General features: G+C 40.8%; 2 protein-coding genes across 3 annotated transcripts; one reads left to right on the top strand and one right to left on the bottom strand.

The window, feature by feature from the left end:
• Positions 1 to 11: 11 nt before the first annotated feature.
• CRYM (crystallin mu) lies at positions 12 to 11,371 on the top strand. 2 transcript variants are annotated; one of them, XM_049791387.1, is made up of 8 exons: positions 12 to 255; positions 575 to 725; positions 1,783 to 1,845; positions 4,012 to 4,113; positions 4,686 to 4,869; positions 7,269 to 7,390; positions 8,313 to 8,397; positions 9,074 to 11,371. In XM_049791387.1, the coding sequence occupies exons 1-8, from the start codon at positions 83 to 85 to the stop codon at positions 9,136 to 9,138; spliced, it is 945 nt and encodes a 314-aa protein (XP_049647344.1). In that variant the 5' UTR covers positions 12 to 82; the 3' UTR covers positions 9,139 to 11,371. The 2 variants fall into 2 exon arrangements, with proteins under 2 accessions (XP_049647344.1, XP_049647345.1); XM_049791388.1 differs by lacking the exon at positions 4,012 to 4,113.
• Positions 11,372 to 14,133: 2,762 nt separating this feature from the next.
• On the bottom strand, positions 14,134 to 18,942 carry ANKS4B (ankyrin repeat and sterile alpha motif domain containing 4B). Its single transcript, XM_049791300.1, has 2 exons — positions 18,779 to 18,942; positions 14,134 to 15,211 (listed from the first exon to the last, which is right to left on the bottom strand). Exons 1-2 carry the CDS (start codon positions 18,940 to 18,942, stop codon positions 14,134 to 14,136), a joined length of 1,242 nt encoding a protein of 413 aa, XP_049647257.1.
• Between the last annotated feature and the right edge of the window lie 1,846 nt (positions 18,943 to 20,788).

The raw sequence follows: 20,788 nt of genomic DNA, 5'->3' as shown, positions 1-20,788 counted from the left end.
GGGGGCGGCCCGGCGGGTACTTAGCGGCGGTGCGGGGCGGTGTGGGGTACCGCGGTCTCGTCTCGTCCGCCCGGTGCTCGCCATGGGCTCGTCTCCGCCCGTCTTCATCGGCGCCGAGGAGGTGGAGAAGCACCTGCGCCGCGCCAGCCTCCTCCTCCCGGCGCTGGAGGCCGCCCTGGCCAACTTCTCGGCCGGCGCGGCGGGAGGCGTCGTGCAGCCCCTGCGCGCCGTGGTGCCGGTGCAGCGGCACGGCGGGTGAGGCGGGAGGGCTCCGCGGCCCCCTTCCCGGCCCCGGGACGGCGAGAGGGCGGACTGGCGGAGTGTGGGTGTGTGGGGGGGGCGGGACGGACACGGGCGGTGGGGGAGTGCTGCCCGCGCCCCCGCCGGAGTGGGGGACGGGGGCCCGGGTCTGCGGCGAGGAAGGGACGGGGCGGAAGGGATTAGAGCATCGGAAAAGGCCGCTGGTACTGAGTTACTGGTTAGCTGGTCAGTAGCCGTTTGATGTTAACCGCGCCTGTGGCTGGAGGCTCCCATGCTAAAGGTACACGAGTAATATAAGTAATTCTCTTACAAGGTTCCTAGGGGTCATGCCTGCTTACAGTGCTGCAGACGATGCGCTGACAACCAAGTTGGTGACTTTTTATGAGCACAAGAAGGATTCCTCTGTCCCTTCTCACCAAGCGACAGTCCTCTTATTTGACCCAAGAAATGGCTCCTTAAAAGCTGTGAGTTTCATGCATCCTGCATTCTCCCCTGTTAATGCTCTGTCAGTTCTCCCTTCTGATTCTCAGAAGCTGGAGCTGGTCTGAATTGGCCTGAGTTTACCTACGTCATCAGTGAAAATGTGTTTGTGCCGAAGGAGGATTTGGCATAAAGCCTCATATGTTGCATATGTGTTAAAGTGTACTCTGTCTGCTCTGTACTGCTGCTTGTGATGTGAAGGGAATCTGTTGGCTGACGGGGTAGCTGGAAGAGAGAAATGATCAAGAAAAGCTTACCTTGTGTTTGAAAGAGAAAAAAACCTGGCTGAATAAAGAATTGATCTTGAACCATCTTAAGTTAAATCTAAAGAGATTTACAAGTGGTATAACAGGGAATAGTATTTGGAGTCTGATTTGGTTTTTGTTTAAAGAATTTAAGAATTTTTTAAGAATATTGACCATTTTCATGACGCTTTAGTAATAATGATTATTAATGGGCCAAAAGTGGTCAGGAAAACTATATTGGGCTTTTATTCCTAAACTGTATCAGAAAACATGTCAGTTTAAGCCCCTTAATTCAATTGTACACAGCAGCTAATATACATTGAGGCAGGACTGCCCCACTGTGTATGATATGCGCTAAAGTAATTCTATGTTTTACTGTCATCTCGTACAGACCAAGAAAGACAGTGCAGACTCGTGAACCACTGCCAGCCCACACTGGTCCCTGGTCTTACTGGAGTGCAGAGTATTGCAGTTATATCTATCTATTCCCTGTGTTGGAGAGCCAGGGAAGTGCAGTGCATGAAGAGCTGTGTGTTAGGGGTGGCTCAGCTCTGACCAGCTTTCACTCCGTTTGTGCTGGTGGAATGATATGGAAGAACTGGAATAGAGAATCTGCCCAGTTTTAACATGTGATTTTTATATGGTTTGTGGTTGGTATAATAGTAATTACCAACTTTTATATTTTCATCCCTGCTCTGTAATATCACATAATTCACAAGTTGGATGAAAATGTTTGGTATTTAATCATATTTTCAGTTTTTATTTAAGTCTGTCTGAACCTTTTTTTTTTCACAAGGTCCTAGATGGCAGTGTGATTACAGCAAAACGAACAGCTGCAGTTTCTGCAATTGCTACCAAGGTATGTCTTCCGTTTCCTAAATTGGGACAAATTTAGTGGTGTTATATATAAAATAACTAGAAGGAATGATGTAAATGGCTTTCAGTGTATGTGAATTTTCATCAATACAGCTTTAAATTAGATTTATGATAACATATGTACCTTCAGGGAAAACTTAAAAGCAGAGTTTTCTCTTTTGAGTGAGTCATGTCTGGCTTTAACATTTTATGTGTGATTGGAGAAGGAGTCTGAGCTATGTTTTTGTGGCTCATTCTGCATGCTCTTCTGGGAATTTACTGAGGTGTCTTCCTCTGTGATTTTTTTCTTTCTTTCGTGCTTGTCTTAACTTACTCCTTTATGGTGATGTAGCTGTGGTGATAAATTCAGTTTTATTTAGATGTACACTTTCTGCTGTCGGGCCAGGACAAATGGGTTTTACTCGAGCTGGAGAAAGAGGAAAAATGCACACTTCCAGGGGGCAATGTGGGTCCTCTTAAGATAGGTGATGCCCAGGATAGATGGGTGTCTTGTCCAGAGGTGGCTGGGTGGCTGTCAGTTTCTCTGTCACTGGAAGATGTCCAGATGACTATCCCTGACTACAGCCATAAACTTCAGTGTCTGAAGACAGGTGAGGTATATCTTGCTATATGTTGCTTTACATCATTTCAATTTCAGTTGTAAATTTTTGGTTTTGAATTCTTTTTTTTTTTTTAAACTATATTTGGCTGGGCTGCTAATAGTGGGAGGAGAGCAAGTCACCTTTCATTGCACAGTGGGGTTTTGGTCTTCACCTCAAAGCATGAGGCAATAAGAAGAGGGCCAGTGCTCTGTTTTTCACCCATCAGCTTTGCATCAGACTGAAGGCTGATCTCACCACTTCATTAGTGGCAGTCTTCATGCCAGCGTGACTCTATCTATGGCAATAGAGCTAAACTGACATAAAATTGGAGAGAAGAACCTGTCCCCAAGAGCTTCCGCTCAAGCAAGGGACCGAACAATTTACAATGGATTCCTTGGACATGAGGTTATAGGACCTCATTCTTCTCAGCCATTCTATACTTAGGCAGTTCTGACAGTTTTTACACTGTCAAGGCTGTGCTGGCCTCAAAGGAGCTTGGCTGCTGAAGGGACTTCAAGATCAGATCCTTCATTGTCATCTGCTGTTTTGGGAAATTTTCAGGAGTGTTTGAGTTTAGCTCATAGTTGTCATCTTGTCCTCTTTATGGCATTTGCTTTTCAAAGATCCATGCTTTTATGCAAGGAACCTTTGAAATCAGTGCTTCAGAATCTTTGAAAGGAACATTAAAAAGAGTTCTTGCTACTGAAAGAATGGGATCAATGAGATTATTTTTTTTTCAATTTATTTGCAGCAGAAGTGTTGAAAGCCTAGACAATTCTAAAGCTTTTTGTACAGAAGTGAGTGGCCACAGAAAATGCATGAATGAGACACAAGGATAGCTTTGGGCTGCACTCCAGCAGCCCTCTCTTCACCTTTGCCAAGTACTGGTGAATCACAGGCAAGAACTACACTAGAAAACCAAAAGCAATTATAGAACTGAATTTTAATATTTGTTCCTCAGAACCATCTCTATTTTTACAATACCTGATGCATATGTTTCATGGCTCTTACATTGGCAAAGTTTGCTTGTAGTGTGATTTATGGCTTCATGGCTTCAGTGAATTGAAATAAGAAGTTTAGTTTAGGGCTACCAGGACCAGCTTTACCCACACAGCTACAGCTTTCAGGACTGATAGTTTTTGGTATTATAAGCCCTGTTTTCAACCAGTGCAGAACATCAATACTATAGTTTTACACTTAGTCACCTAGGTGTGATGTATTATACTAATACTGGAGTGTGCTGAGGCCCCAGAATTTGCATTGGCTCATGCTGTTGCACGTTAGGTCTAAATTTCAAGTGTCAGAGAATTCAAAACCAGAATCAAGCCATGATGTACTTTGGTGCTATTGATACTAGCTTTTGTATTTAAAAAAAAAAATAAAATGTAGTGGTAGTTGAATATTGTTTTATATTAGTATGAATCAATACTAGCTTTTGCATAAAAGTATTTTTTGTTTGTTTAAAAGGACTAAAGATACTTTCTTTTATAGTATTTTGATATATATTTGTCATATCTGTTAATATATTGTCCTTACATATTCTTTTTTTAATATTTGATACTGTTTAGTTGTTAATGCCAGCTTTTGCAGAAGTGCTGTGCATTTTGGGAGCTGGTGTTCAAGCATATAGCCATTATGATATCTTCACAGAGCTGTTCACATTTAAAGAGGTAATGGACACATCTTAACAGGATGCATCTATTTTTCTCTATTATGTTTCAGGAGCACTTAATATAAATAAATCATACTACAGCCAATGAAGTTAAGGGATTAATCATATTTTGGTTTTGTTTTTACAGAACCTAAGAATACTCTGAACAGCTGTAGAATTTCTTACTCAAATGTTGGTTTTTTTTTTTAAAAAAAAAAGGGGAGGCAGGCGTTGGAAACAAAGTCAAGTTTCAGATGGCTTTTTCTCTCTGTCTGAGAAACTCCTACCATGTGTGCCATACTTGGATGAGCTTTCTGTGACTTTCCCTTAAATATATTTATTGGAAATATTTGTACTTTATAAATACATCTCTACAAGGAGCTGTTATTCTGGTATTACAAAGCAGTCATTCAAATGTAGTTGCCCACACATACGATTTAGTCACTTGCATGACAAGAACATTAAAGGGGTAAAAAAGCCCCACGTTTAGATACATGTAATTATCTACTGAAAACTGAAATGATGTTTTGCTTCAGCAAGGAGAAATTCTCCAAGCTAATCTGTTTGTCTTTTTTTTTTTTCTCCTTGAAGGTCAGGATATGGAATCGCACCAAAGAGAAAGCGGTGAAGTTTGCTAATTCAGTTAATGGTCCAGTGAGGGTTTGTTCTTCTGCTCAGGAGGCAGTTACTGGGGCTGATGTGATTATAACAGTCACTATGGCAACAACACCAATTTTATTTGGAGACTGGGTAAAACCAGGTGCCCATATCAATGGTATGCTATGTTCTCATTGTTTAAAGGATGCATTTATTATTACATTGTTTAGCATCAGAAACTGTTGAAAAGCAGTACTCTCTGCTTCTCAGAATGAGTGTTCTTTCCAGTTTGACTTTTCCCATATAGTGAGGACCACTTTTTCCACTCCTGTCTTCCTGGTTGTCTGGAGCCGGAACTCCTGCATATTCCAGCATTGGATGTTTGCTAGAGCATGGGATATGCTTTTTCCCTGGTGGTGCATCATCTTTGCTACCATGCTGTCACTTGATGCTCGCCTTGCTCTTCATTTAAATAACCCATACAAACGTGTTATTTCCAAAGCGATTCCTGCTCATTCTACTGTTTCCCTGGTACATATCGTCTTTTTTTCACCCAATTTTGTAAGTTCCTCTTTTGTTCCTTTTTGGGCTGATAATGTTGAGGTGGAGTTTTTTGTTTGTTTAGTTTTGGTTTTGTTTTTTTTTACTTGAGTTGAACTTCACAATTTGTCCTCTACAGTGAGGTTTGGGGGGCTTTCCCCCTCCCTTCCCCCCCCAGCCTTGTGTTGATGTTGCCACGCTATTGTTTGGAGTCTCTGGACATGCCAGCATTTGCCTATTTTATTAATTGTGGGCCTGGTTCAGATGACCTTGTGCACTTTCCAAATGGCATGGTAATAAGACAAAAGCAACTTGTCAAAGGAAACAATTTAAAGGAAGGTCCCACATTCCAGTAGCATCCTACCAATTTTTCAAACTCAATTTAGTCCTTTGTCATTGAATGTTGTTGTCTGTGTTATGTCATGGATTTGAAGCCAGAAGTACAACCCAAATGAATTAAGGTCTACAGTCCCTGAGGCGACACATACACAAAGACCTCTCTCCTTTCTTTGCCTCCTTTTTTTTTTTTTTCTCCTCTCTCCATCAAGGCATTTTTGCTGCTGAAGAGGCATTCAGGCAACATGGAATTTATTATTCTGTAACAGTTGGACACTTTTAACAAACATTTGACTACAGTATAATTGTGTTTTGGTTTTTCTTTTAGCCCATAACAAGTTTATAGTTGTCTTGCTATATTTAAAAAGTTAAGCTCCTTTATTTGTTTTCAGTTTCTCCAGATAAGTAAAAATCCATAACCTGCTCAATTTGTACTGCTTATAAAGTTACAAGGAAATAATAGAAGGCTATAGGTTTAAAAATCCTAATTAGTAACATTGAACTCTGTCTGCATGTCCAAGTCTTTGCTGCACAATACTTTGGTTCTCATCTGTCCAGGATAATTGAGGGATTCTTCAAATCTTATTTTTCTTTATAGACACATAGCAAACACAGTCTGGATCAAATGAAAGGACTATAAAATTCAGGGCATTTGGTAATGATCTGATGAAAGACAAGGGTACAAGAGATAATGGACAAAGGGAGATGATTTTCTTATGCCTCAGCTACCCAGAGACTGCTGACAATGAAATTCTACTGACAAATCAGTTGTTGAATGTTTTAGAGGAGCTGTATTAGGTGTTCGTTAACTCTATTTAAAAAATAAAAAGCAACAAAACCCTGTTAATTTGCAGTTCAGAAACTGGCTACTGTTTGTCTGTGGAAGAGTTGTAGTCTGTATGAGCTTAAGATTATTTTCCCAGAGCTGAATCACCAAATGATCAAAATTTATTCTAACAGTGCCTTCTGTAAGCAGAACAGAATAATTATGTCACACTTACATACTGGTGTCACTTTCAAGGCTCCTAGCAAAGGTTTGTTTGTTTTGTAGCTATACATAGTTACATATATCTTTCCATTTCTTGTATTAGTAAGAGATGATGAAGGGCTAAGCAGGGCTACCTCCCCTTCTATTCTGTCAGCATTATTTGGAAGAAGCAGTTTGACTAGTGTACCAAAGAGGTGGAAACAGTGTCAGCAAAGAATCTCACTCTGCTTTCTGAGGAGTTGCAGTTCAATGCTCTAGCAGGTTGAAATGCAAAGGCCAATGATTCCGGTTGTTCTGGCTGTGCTTATGGGGAATATAAGACTTTTGTTGCCAGCAGCATCTGCATGTCTAGAGGTCAAGGATGCTGTACATTTTAATGAGCTGTAATTTGGGGAGTTGGACCCAATGTCATCCTTCATTGACATCGGTGGAAATTTAGGGGGTTAGCACTTTACAGAAACCAGCCATCTATATGTCAGCATTACAGCTGAGGCCAGGTTGAGAGACATCCAGGCTTTTTCTGAGTTGCTAAGGCACATTCTGTTTTTTTGTTGTTCTATCATTCAGCATGTCTCCAGTGCTAACATCAGATTGTTTGTGTATTGCATTTGCACAATAATGTCTATTGTTAGTTCACATATGTCTTTTGGACAAAATACGGTTTGAATTTGTTTCAAACATTCCTCCCAAGTTCATCAGTTCTGTTGTCTTAGCTGTTGGAGCAAGCAGACCAGACTGGAGAGAACTGGATGATGAACTGATGAAGAATTCTGTTCTGTTTGTGGATTCCAGAGAGGCTGCTCTTACGGAATCGGGAGATGTTATATTATCAGGGGTAAGACTTAAATTATGAACTTTATTTTTGTGGCAATTGGCTTGTATATGAAACCGATGATGTGCTGCACTGAAACCTCTTAGAGCATCAGATGTAGTTGTTAACATGTTCCAGGCACAGGCTGAAAGATAAACTGGTTTCAAACTGAGACTTTTATATGTCTCTGCCAAAACCATGTAACTTCTGTGTTGGCCATTACATGGCACCATATTACAGTAGCATGTTTCCAGCATTGGCCTTTGTGTACAATAACGTATTGTTTTTGAAAGACCTACATTTCCTGCAGTGTTTGGTAGTTATGTTAAATATTTTTCAAATCTATTTATTAAAACCTGTAACTTTCTTCCCATAAGATTTCAGTGTGATTGACACACATCAGGCCTCTAGAGAATGGACAACAGAAGCCAAGCAGACAGTCTGTGATCGGCAGAAATTTGACAGCAGGGACTCTTTTAGGTTTAATGGAGTTTTATTTTTCTCTTTTAATGTTTTTGCAGAACAATTGATTTCCACTTTTGAGGTTTAACATAAGAGGTCCAGATACGGTAAGATGTGTGGAATCCCATGTGTTTTGTTGGATAAGTAACAAGCTATCCACTGTAAAAAAAAAAAACCAAACAAAAAAACAAAAACAAAACAAAACCCACACAAAACAAACAAAAAAACCACCAAACAAAAAACCACCTTATTGACTGAGGAAAGTCTGTCAGCTGTTTTTCTCTGAAAACCATTCCTCTGTGATTTCTGTCCAGTTTCTCTATTATTTGTCTGAACACTGATCGGCTACACCATGGAAAGGAGTCAGTGCTGAGATAGCAGAACTGGAGGAGTTTATTCTTTTGAAGTCACTCAAAAAAAGTTTTTTCTCTTAACATATGTATGGATATTATGTTTTTGTATAAAATATGTGTTTGTTTCACAGGCAGAGATTTTTGCTGAGCTGGGAGAGGTAGTGAAGGGTACAAAACCAGCCCTGCCTGAGAAAACAACAGTGTTTAAATCACTGGGTAAGAACAACCCCTCCTGTGTACAAGTCTGACAGAAAACAATGCCTTGTTATTTATTAAGTCCCCCCATGCGTGGGAAAGCTGCTGATCATCTTCAAAACTGCTGTGGCAATGCACTGTCCACAAGAAACTAGACTGTGATTTGCATTTTTCCTTTTCATTTCCCTTTTTATCTAGCAGGACTGATGTAACAAAAAGTGATAGGAAAGCAAACAAACAATAGGAAGAAGTACATTTTCCATTTCAGTTTTTCAACACATGACTGCAGTGTTCATTAATACAGCTCCAACCTGAATGCCCTGCTGTTATGCCCCTGGAGTCTGTGTGACCTACAGACAATGTGACAGTGTACTGTGGGGTTGGAGTTGATGTTTGGGGGAAAGAGCGGAAGCGGTGATGGATTGCAGTGCTCTGAGCTGAGTGACATGCCTGAAAGGGCCAAGATGTGATATGAACACTGAAAACTAGGTTCATGCTGTTGCATTAACTTCATATAGTACACCTAACACTTATATGATGGCTCTAAACTTTGAACGTAACACTGTAGGTGTTTGGGATGGAGAATTTCTGTTTCTGTCAAGTTAGATAACTTCCCGAGTCCTCTTATTCCCTTCCGAAGCTAAATTATTTTGTACAGCTGAAGAATTGTTTGAAGGTGACTTTAATTCTCTTTTAGGGATGGCAGTTGAAGATACAGTAGCAGCAAAATTTGTTTATGACTCGTGGTCAGCTGGTAACTAAAGAGAGAAGTCTACAATGCCAACGAGGCCAAGAAAATTGTTTGCACTAAGTTTCCTTGGATCTTTTGTTAACAAGAAGGGCCACATTCAGAGAGGATTGGTGCCTTTTAGAACATTCAAGAATGAAAAGTAAAATCTCAGCAATGACTAATTTTTACAGTTTTCTAATGGCAAGTATTAGATACCTGCAGTATGACTAATAAATGCATCTGATGTAATGGCAAATACTAGATGTTTGCAGTGATGCTAACAAGGGTATTTTTACATATTTTTGGTATAATTCTGCAATCAATGCCTTTCCTTCCTAATTATTTAGTAGTAGAAGTCTGTGGGTAGATTTTGTGTTTTTAGAGAGGTAAAATGTACTGGAGTAAAATATATCAGTTAGGAGAATGGAGTCTGGCACCATATTTACCTTTGATACTTTAAAGGCATCTGTGGATTTCAGTGCTATACTGACAGTAACCTAGTCTCTCCTGGGACTACAGCCCACCTCTGACTCTTGCATAGCCCTTCCCTTCCAACTCAGACTGGGATCTAGAAGTCACCATACTTACTTTCACCCCTTCCCTGCCCTCAGCCCCAATTTTTTTTTTTTTTTTTTCATTTAAGAGCATACGCCTGAGTGGGAGTTTATGTAAATGATGATGCCTCCATACAGTTATGTTTCTGTCTGGGTTTGTAAAAGACCTGGCTCAGGAAGATTTAAAGAGTGCAAACTGGGAGGAAACTGTACTTGACACTTCTCTTAGTGTGTTCCTGGGTGGGATGTTGTCATTTTCACATTTCAAGGAGTTACATTTCTAGTGCTCACATTTGGGTATTTTGATTTAACTTTAATCTATTCTGTAGGGAGATGTTATTAATCTATGGTGTTTGTAAATTCTTCTTCTAAGCTTCTTGAAGATTGGAACCATGCAAGTTGATTTCAGTAGGGTAAACTTCAAGTATACAGGCAAATATTTTCGGCTCAGCTGTACTCGATGGGTATTTGTTGGGGCAGGATTTTCCATGATAGTTTCTTGGCGGACGAACACAGTGATGTTCTACATAAGGAAAAGTTCCAGTTCTATGCTGTTATGCAACTGCCTTTCAAAAGATTGAGCATCTGCTGAAAAAATAGCCATTGCCCTGGAAACAAATTCCTGTCTCAGGCTAGAGTTGTGCCTTATGAAATTTTATTTCTTCTTGCATATTATTTCATACAGGCTATTAAGTGTTTCTTTGTTCTGTGGAAGGATGAGATGACACAGTCATTCTATACTGAAGCCAGTAGAATACAGTGGAGCAACAGGAAGGAGGTTCAGAGGTGGTTAGCATTAAAGCCCTTGATGGTATAAGTATACCCTTGATGGATAAGTAAGTCTAGAAGAGGTTAATGAATACAGTGCAGATGTGACATAAATAATACTCCAAATTATAAGCCTGGTTTAAACTAGTTGGAAAAAAGTAGTAAGTGGCAGAGTTTGTAATTTGCAGAGTTTTTAGCATGGAAGGGTACCAGACCCGTAAGTGAACAGGGCCAAAGGATGTGTTCATGTGGATAGAAATCTAACTCCATTGATCTTGTTTATATCAGCAGAAACAAGAACAAAAATTTCTCTATAAGCTTTTACATTTTTTTAATTGTAGCAAAATTACCCTTCTATTTTTACATGTCTTTTTTTCTTTGTCATTTCTGAAGCATTCAGAAATCTGGGTGTTGACTTAGCCTGTTACTTCAGCAATAGAGAACTCCACTAGCTTGAGACAAAAATAACAGCCACTGATGTTCCATAATTCAAGAACTGTGTGGAAACTTGCACTTACTACTTAAGACAATATTATTCCAGTTCTGTGCCTGTGTAAAACAAGTTTTGTAATTTAAAGTGAGACATAGTCTTGGGAAGAAGACAAATACAGTTTACTTTCACACCTACTCTTCTACAGACTGCACTTCAAAAGTAGATGGAACTAGTCCAAAAACCTGGTTCTGAAAACCCACAGTGTTCTCAGCTTTCATTGGCAATAGGAGATTCTGGGAGCCTGGCTTCAGCATTGTATCTCTGAATTCATGAAGAGGATTTGATCCAGTTACAATGGGAGTTGCTTGGATGCTGTCTTTAGATTTTTCTTTTTGAGGGAAAATAATAGCCTTAACTTCCATGTTTCCTTCTCTTACAAATCGGAGTGTCAAATTGTGTAACTTGCATTTATGTTAAAATTAAATAGATACTGCTGTTCTTTGACTTTCATTTTGTTGTCCATTACTTTTGTTTTGGGTGTGGTGGTTTTTTGGGTTGTGGTTTTTTGTTTTGTGGGGTTTTTTGAAGATGAGGAAGAAAGTATTCAAGATGTTGCAGTGACTACTTTCTCAGTAGAGGTGATCAATGAATGTAAAGGGGAAAATAAATTGAGACTGCTCTATTCTACTGTGGTACGCAGTTTTGCAGTCACTATCCCATGCTGTACATTCCTTCCTCTTGATGTCTGTCCAGTGCAGAGCATTAAATCCTTAAGGAGGGAGAATCTTGTACTTGGCAGGGCTGTGATTATGTGAGATCCTATGGTTTTATGTTTTGGGTTTGGATTGGGTTATAAGACTGCATGTGATACGTAAAAAGTGTCTCCAAATGAACTGTGCTGTACAAATGTGACTAAGGAGTCAGATTTGGGATTCAGTAATTTAAATAGTTCAAATAATAGAAGAAACAAAGGGTTTGAAAAAATTTGGAAAACAGCAAAGCACATAAGTGGAAAAAACTGAAATGTGAGTATTCGTTTTTATTTCCACACGCCTCCCCTGTCTTGTTCCACAGGCTGCTTTATACCAGAGGCCAATTTCCAGGACCACCCTGCAAGAAAAGGACTAGTGCTATTCCACTTTGAAAAAAATATATATTAAAGGGGAATATATATCAAGGTTGATTCAGTTGCCTAAAAATAAGTGTTGTGGGGTGCGCTGGGGCTTCTTGTTCAGTCTCTAGATGCAGTTCCAGGAGGGCAAGGAGCTCCTCCTCCTAGATCTTGTGCTGTATCTGCTAGTTCCATAGAGTTACTGTGGATACCTAAGGACATACCAAAGCATGCTGGTTGTCAGAGGTCGCAGCAGTTGGGCAGATTTACAGACGAGTATGCAGAGAGGCAGATTTTCAATTGCAATTTAGAGAAATGTGGGGCCTATCCCAGAACTGCTGAAGCTGTTCTGTGATAATGGCCATTATTGGACAGGTCTTCCATGAGTGACACCACTCACTGATGTTTTGATGGTGTGTTATGGGCAGGTCACAAGCATTTGGGCAGATAAAGCACCAGCAAATACATCAGTTATGTGACTGGTAGGATTTGACCCTTCAAAATCCACTCATCATATGCCCTTGAATGTGTAAGATTCATCATTTCCTTCTTGCTTTGTTAAATGATTGGGAGTTTCTTAGCTAAAATGAAAACAACCCAGCTGGTTAATTATACAGAGTCTGGGGGGATGCTGTGTGATTTAATTACTGTGCTCAGTACAGTAGTCATTTACAGTTGTGCAGAACAGGACTCTGATGGGACTGCTTAGTAGAAGAAAATATCAACCTGCTGAAGTACCGGAGTCCAAGGAGGAAAGAATGCAGTATAAAGTCCAGCCAAGAAAAGAAATTATAATATGCTTTGTGAGTGAGCGGCTGCGTGGTGCTTAGTTGCTGGCTGGGGTTAAACCACAACAAAATCAAAGTAACAAGAAGATGTGGAAATAAGGAAGCATGAAAAAATAGGTTATTAATTATGATTAGTCTCCACAAATGCAGTATACCCCTAAGGAAAAAAAATGATAGCTGACTAATGGAAAGCTATAAAAAGATTTAAAGATAAAAGTCCTGGTAATAATTGTGCCTCTAAAATCAGATCTTAGCCAGAGCAAGACTGCTACAAGCACCTTACTAGATTCACAAAACTCAATAGGAGTGATTAATTCATAGGGGATAGTGCTGTCTTCCCAAGGGAGCAGGCCTGAGAGAGATGAAGGGAACCCTGCTGTAAATGCCTCCAGATAGACCGTGAAGAACAGGAGCTTTCAGAGAAGCATGGTCTAATTTTCTTTCTCTTTTCATGAGCTGGGTGTGTGTGTTACATGCAGTTTTCAGGCTGAGGCTAACAACAACCAACAGAAAATGCTGGTCAATAAGAGTCCTGCTTTCTGGGACTTCACGTGGCAAATGCGCCCTATAGGAACCAAGCTGAGGATGTAGCAAAACAGATAAAAAAATGTTGAAAATAAAACCTCAGCTTCTTGTAGTTAAAAGTATTGCAGTTTTGATGCCATTTAGGACATGATGGGTGCTGGGGACTGGGTCCAGCCTAATGAGACAAGAAAAGAATATACAACTCACACTGAACATCTCCTGGCAAGGTACTTCATATATTTTTAAATTAATATCAATACAGTAGCAAAACAGTTTACTGACAAGAACACAAAACTTGCTGTAAATTAGTCTTATTTACATTCATTCAGAGGTTAAAGTCAACAAGCCACAGCTGAAATCAAGATTCAGATGCTACTTCTAACATATCATCAGCACTAGGAAAGGTTGTTTGTAGCAATCTAACAAAGCAAGTGGAGAAAACAAAGCTCTCAAGCTTTGGGAATGCTCTTTGCATCGTGGTTTTGGAGAAGAAGGGAAGGGCTTTATTAAGGAATGTAGCGTGGCTGGCCTTCACTAATATTTTAAGTTATTCTGATGAGAAGAAATCCAATCCCCATAAACAGTTCCAGGAGAAAAAGGTTTAAATCTATAGCTTTTGGGTTTTCACCTTTGCATTCTTTCTTTTTGACAGAATATACTTGAACTAATATCCTGTGCGCTGGAGCCATCTATCCAGAGGGAGAAATCTTTGTCCTTGCTGTACTTTCTAAAACAATTGGTAACCTCTCTGCCTTTTGCTTTAGCAGACTTCTGGAAAGAATTGCATGCTTTTTGGAAAGAGGAAAAGAATGAATTGGTGTGCAGGTTACAGCAACAGGTGTGTTAATTTATAAGCAAGTATCTACAGTCCTTCCAGGGTTCTTGAGTGCTTGTTTTCTTTTATTCATGGCATTCAGGACTTTTTTTCTTGGCCCAAGCTCCATCTGAATGCTCTGTAGATCTTCATCAGAACATAGCATCAGGGCATCTAAATCAATTTTTTCCCTCATGAAGACTGGAAAAAACTCATCCAGCATCTGTGATGCCAGAAATACCTCAAGGGGTGTGTTCTCTGCTTCTTCATCATCCCAAATGACTTCTTCCTCATGCCAAGGGATACCAGCACCATTTTCAGCATCATCATCTTCCCTGCCGTTCTCAGCATTTTTGTACTGAAAGAGCTCACTGGACATATTAAAACTTATACCTTCTTTCTCAGAAGACACAGTTCCAGGATTTACATCTGCAGCCAAATTCCTTCCAAATACAATCTTGCCAAGACCTGGCCGCTTAAAAATGGAGAACTGACTGTCATGATCAGAAAAGTTTTTCTCTCCGAGGTCATTCAGTAAGTCATCTTCCTCTTTCTCATCGAACAAATGCATCACAGTTCCCCTACCCATACTATTGTCTTGGTCATTGCTTTGTGTTTTCTGGCTTCTTGTGCTGTCAGCTGTCTTTTTTGCCTTCATTTTTAAGGTATCTTTCAGATTTTTGGAGAAGGAACTTGTTGTATTTGAAGCAAAGAGACTAGGCACCTTTACTCTGGAGTGTGTCCCTCTGGAAGAATATACTGTGCCAACCTTTTCTTTTATATAATTCCGGTTCATTTCATGCTGGTGTTTCTCTTGGCGCTTCTCGCATTCCTTGATTTGTTTCTCCACATTCTTCTGGGCCTGCGCTTTCAGTTTGGAGACCTTCTTTGGGTTCAGCATGTTCTGCTCGGTGGCAGCTTTGTCCAGGATTCTGACACATTCATTGCGGTCTCTGCTGGCAGCCACCTCCAGGGGAGTGCGGAGGTCATTGTCCAGAGCAAATATATTGGCACCAAAGTTGATCAAAAAAGAAACACAGTGGATGTGACCATTGCAAGCGGCATGGTGGAGAGGTGTGTTCCCCCAGATGTCACATTTGTCCGGATCGCCTCTGAGAAGGAAAATAGCATACAGTGAGCTGGACGTACCCAAGCATAGAACTGCAGGGGGATTAAACAGGTACTAAACGTTTAGCTCAGCTTTGCTATGAGGAGTACAGCCCAGTGAAAAGGAGTCAGCTTAGCTCCATCCTCTAGAATGGTGCTGCACCTACTTATACGAGCACCGAGTTTGGCTGCATGTGTGGCATAAGCTCCGATTCCTGCCTGTCTGTGAATTAAGCAAGCTCGCTGAGGATGAGTGCGACTGGACGCGCGACTCCCCGTAACGGAGCCAGGGTATTTCCTTCGTGTCATCCCAGGGTCTGGTGGGGTTGCTGGCAGGGCTTGCTCTGCTCCCTGCTGGTCTCGCCTGCCTCCTGCTGTAGGGCAGAAATAAGCAGCCACCCGTCTGCGGGCGAGGGGCTGCAGCTCTGACTGCTTTGCTGCTGACAGTTCAAAGTGGGCTCGGGCTTCGACTTACGCTCATTGGAATTGATGGCAAAACTGTTTCGATAGCTTTTGCGTGGAATATTTTAAAGTCTTTTTGGTGACTCGACCCTTTTGCACGCCAAATGCAGGGCCAATATTGGGAGGATTCTCCACTGCTCACAGTGATATGTATTTAATGAGCCCACGCAGTAACTTTTTTGGTAGGTAATAGGTAAATGATTAGGAGTAAAGTCCTGGTTACACATTTGTTTCCTTTGCTGTTAGATTAAGCTCAGATAGATGCCATTGTTTTTCTTCAACACTTTTGTTCTCCTTAAGCTGCTTTTGCTCATGGGGTTTGAAAAGCAGAAGCTCATTTGAATATAAAATACCACATCTTTTCAATTGAATTTAAAGCCAGTGAAAAGTATTGCTTTCTTTGTAATTCTTGCACTAGCTTCACACTGAACTGCTGCCTGCAGATGAGAATCAGCTTGAATCTTTTGATACGTATTTGGCAGGATCAACACTAGCAATGTTCAGAACAGAGCTTGAGTCATCTCGTGACCAATAACCAAGGCAGCCACAGCAGCCCAAAACCTTTAATAACTTTGGAGCCAGGGGCCAAATTTACAAGGAGCATTTCTACTTGGGAGTTTAAGCATTTCAATGCCTTGGAGATTTGTTGCACAGCAGCTGAACTATGAACAAAATGGTACATCCTATCACAAAATCTCCTTCAGGCATTGATCTCTGGCTGTGAGTATCTGTGAAGAAAAGCACTAACATATTTGATGAGGGCCAAATCTGAAAACATCCTTCAGCGTGAAATGCCACAGGCAAGAGAGAGGTTGGGGGTCCTCGCAGAGCTCAGACACAGAGCTGCTCACGTTGAGAAACAAGAGCAAATCTGAGCGTGCCAGGGTGCGAGAGCGCAGGCATTTCTCAACTTGGTGGCAGCTGAGGATCAAAGTTTCTCCGCTTAGACATATGGAAACCATGTGTACATATTTCTGCTTTTGTGGCTCTGCCCTGGGGAACTGCCTGACTGTGGCCGACCGTGCCAGACTCCTGAATTCCCACATTAGCAAACAGGCTGCATTATCCCGAGCCTTGGGAGCGCCAGGTCATCCATCCTCCCCAAGGCCCCTTCATAGCTGTTTGCAGTCTCTTTTCACCCTGGAGCCTGCCAGCCTTTGAGTCTCAAACCACCGACAAACTAGAGTGTGTGTTCCCAGCTCAGTGGGACTTTGGATAAGGGTTGACATCTACTTTGGGTTCTCATACTCCTCTTTTCCCTGCTTTCCCAAGAAAGAGGCTCACACAAAAGAGAGCAGATCTGCTACTTGGTCTTGCCTTTATTCGTGTACCTGCAAAGCAAGCACAGAAAACATCTGCCTGGGAAGATAAACTATTTCAAGATGAAAGGGGTTTATTGTTAGTATTCTACACTTTCCAAGGGCTGAATGTGTTGCAAGCTTCAGAGTCCTAAAATCTGCAACCACTCTAAAGAAAACCATCCTGTATCTCAGTGCCTTTGTCAGGAAACTTCTTCAAGGAAAGGAAGACTTTGTTAAAAATAATTAAAATACTTTATCACAAGAAAGCATTAACTGACTGCAGAACAGTTGAACGTCTTCCAAAATTCAGCTTCTCCCAAGAAAACCAGTGAGACTACAGCTGTATCTCTGACAGCCACAGCTTGCTGATAGTGACAAGAAATCTTGGATTAAAATAGAGGTGAATGTATATGTTGGAAGATTTTGAGGGCAATACTGTCCCAAAGCTGTCCTCTACTAAGAAAAAGAGTTAGAAATACATTAAATAACAAATACATAGAAATTCTGATCATTGCTTCCTCCACTGTGACTTCTATCAGCTTATATGGTAGAAGACATATTTTTCACTCAAATTTTGAAAAAAAATATTTTGCTATTTGTTCCTTAGCTAGTTGTTCTGTCTTCTAGGTGTTCAGGGACAAACCTTTATTGACTCTAGATATTTCCTTGGAGCTGCCTTAATTATACAAGTTGAAGAACTGTCAATCTAGTTTTGCTTCTCCTGAGGACAGAGCAATAACCATGCAGTCCAAAGGTCTTTTTTATTGTGTTATTGCAGCCACACCTGAGTTCAATGAGCTATAAAGCAAATTATGAAAAACCTATTTTTATTCCATATTTCCATATTTTCAATTCTATTTTTAATAAAAGAAAACTCAGATACATGCAAATAGTTATTCAACTTTTCCCTCCAATCTTCTCTAAACTATTATGACAGAAAATACAGGTCAACTTAATCTTCATCTCAGCCCAGAAGGAACATTTTATTAACTGTATCTCTACACAAGAGCAGATTTTCTTTTATTAGATCTTATTATAGAATCACAGCTTAAAAGGTAGGCTCTAAGCAAGAGAGTGCGGAGGGTGGGGGTTAATTACCATTTCAATAAAAGATTTTAAGCATGTAGTACATTTAAGTAATACCAAACAGAAATATTGCTATTAGAAAATAAACCTGTAGAAAACCTTCCTTTCTTTTCCTTTTTATTTTTTTTTTTATTTTTTTTATTTTTCTGGATTACAAGGATCCTACCACAGCTTCTGAAACAGTATTATAATTTTTAGCATGATGGTAGTTGCTAATACTATACAAAGCAGAGAAATAACAGTTTTAGATTTGCTCTTTCAAAACTCAGTTGTGACTTCCTCTGGAAAGCATTAAATCTTCACAGGTGTGTCTACTAATTGTCTACTTTGGAAGCAAATGGGAGAGATTTTTTGCTAAAAATATTTCAATCAATGCATTTCTCTATAGAGCCTGTTTCAAAGACATGTTGTCATCGAAGGTTGTTGGCCAACTTCTCCTCCATTACAGCGAGGCAAGGTCCCAGGGCCCTGCTCCTACTAACCGCTCCCTGCAGGCTCCAGATACGAGATGGTCCCGCTGATGCGGCTTCACCGACCGCACGTACAGACCTGATCGCAGGTTCTGGGCCCAAACTAACGTGAATTAAGAGAAACAATTCTTGACAATGCATTGGAAGAAATGACCGGGATTTTCAGTCTTTTGGGTCTGAGGTCATCGGGGCATTAGAAACTAGTTAGAGTTTTGAGCCACAAGCTTTAAGCAATGGAGGCTGATTCACTTACCCCCTCCGGCATATGACTTCCAGAGCTTCTAGGTACCCGTGGTATGCTGCCAGAAGGGTAGGGGTCATCCCATCTTCATCTGAAGTATTGAGGTCTTTCCTAGTGGCTTCTTTCAAGAGGTCCAAGTTGCCATCGGCCGCTGCTTTGTGATACCTGCTCGACATTTTCAGTAGCTTCTGGTTTCCCAAAGCAGCTCTGAATGATATCCAGACCGTACAGTCACCCTTCCATTACAGGGATAGTTCATTAATGATTACAAGTTGAGACATCCCCGTGAGGATGGAAATGAGGAGGCAAAGTTCATCCTAGCAACTTATCTAGAGCTCTGCATAGGTAATAATGCAATGGTGTGGTGAATGCTTTCATTTTCTGGAAGGTGGCTCTGCTGTTTACTATTCGTTGCATATTTGACTACTTAAATGTAGAGGGCATTAATTCATCTGCTCTGTGTCTTTGCCTAACTGTTTTGGGAAAAACTCGAAAAGACCTTGAACTTCAAAAAAACCTTAAAAAACTTCAAAAAACCTTCAACAGGCCATCAATGTCGGTACGACCAAGTTTCACCCTAAGTAGTAAAGTATCTCTGAGATTTCATAGGATGAAGTGCATAAGCGGTTACCTTTACTGGTGAAGCCCTTTGTAATCTATCATTTACTGGGTTGCTGCATTTGAAACCAAGCCTCTCCCCTGCCAAACCTGGCACATCCATGAAGCTGTTTCGAGTACACAGATCGGCGTGTGGATGGAAACAGACCTGTCGGGACCAGGGCGGTGATGGATAAAACAGCCAGTGGGTCCGCAAGTCACAGCAGGCAAAACCACAGCCTAGTGTACAATCCCTTTAACCACAAATTGCATTCCATCGTAGGATCTTAAGGCACTTGGCAAATATACATTCATCTAACAGGTACTGTAATCTCTGGTTTAGATGCAACAAATGTGCAGGATCTCTTCAGGATAGAACAGGGAGTTCAAGGGATGGAAACGTGATGGGCTGCACCCACTGCCGCTGCCTGGGAACAGATGGGTCTGATCCCCAACTCACATAACCACTTCTTCCTTTAGAAATTATTTCCCCTGATTTCAGTGGTGTTAAGGGCTACCTCTATGAGCGGAAGCTTATAGAATTAGACTGTAATTCTAATTTTTAGGTTCAAAAGAATTCCTAAGAGGAAACCATGTAAAAGGTCAGTTTTAAAACAGTGGCTGAGAGGAAATCAGTAAGAGACTACCTGCTGCTTGATAAAATGCTGCAGGCTATCTGTTATTCTGGTCACATTCGAAACAGCTGCCAGATAAATGTTACTTTTTTGTCAAGCTGTTTTCTATGTCTAACGGAATTAACCCATGTTTTGGAGAATCTACCCCCAGCAATTAGCAGTGAGGTTTTGTTGCTTATTATGCCCCGGTTACAGAAGCAGTAGCAATTGCAGACCAGCTCATTGCCCAGAGTTGGTGCAATTACTGAATGGAGTGCCACCTCATTTACTTCCCATAATGCCACCCATGCAATACACCGGAGACCTCTCCAAATGGGCTTTCTCCCTTAATTATTTTTTCAGACACGGATTGAAGAGCTCATCAGGAACAGACTTGTACCAACGTTTTTCTTCCATGAGGACAAGGAGAGTCAGTCAGATCCTGTGACAGGTTTGAATCTTTGAATAAACAAGTCTAGGTAGGAGTAAAGCAAAGCCCTGGTTTTCCGTCATGTCCTCCACAGACACGGCCGTCTCAGGGCAGTGAGGAAGGGCTGCGCTTCACCCAGGCCGACCTCCATCTCCGCATTAGAAGGCAGTTTTACCCTCAGCCCTTTTTCGAGTTCCCTGCATTGCCATTAATGCTTTTCTAATAAAAAATGTAGTTGTTTATTCCATTTTCTATTTAACCAGGCTCAGCACCAAGTTAAATAACAGCTACTAGAAAAAACTAGCTGTTGCAGAGCAAAGGAAAGTAATATGTATATATGTATGTATATATATACATTAGATTAACTGTTTCTTGATGCCA

This window comes from Accipiter gentilis, chromosome 33, assembly GCF_929443795.1.
Source record: "Accipiter gentilis chromosome 33, bAccGen1.1, whole genome shotgun sequence".
In the NCBI taxonomy this organism is placed as follows: domain Eukaryota; kingdom Metazoa; phylum Chordata; class Aves; order Accipitriformes; family Accipitridae; genus Astur; species Astur gentilis.
Note: the sequence above shows the minus strand (reverse complement) of the source record. Positions and strands in the feature narration are given on the sequence as shown.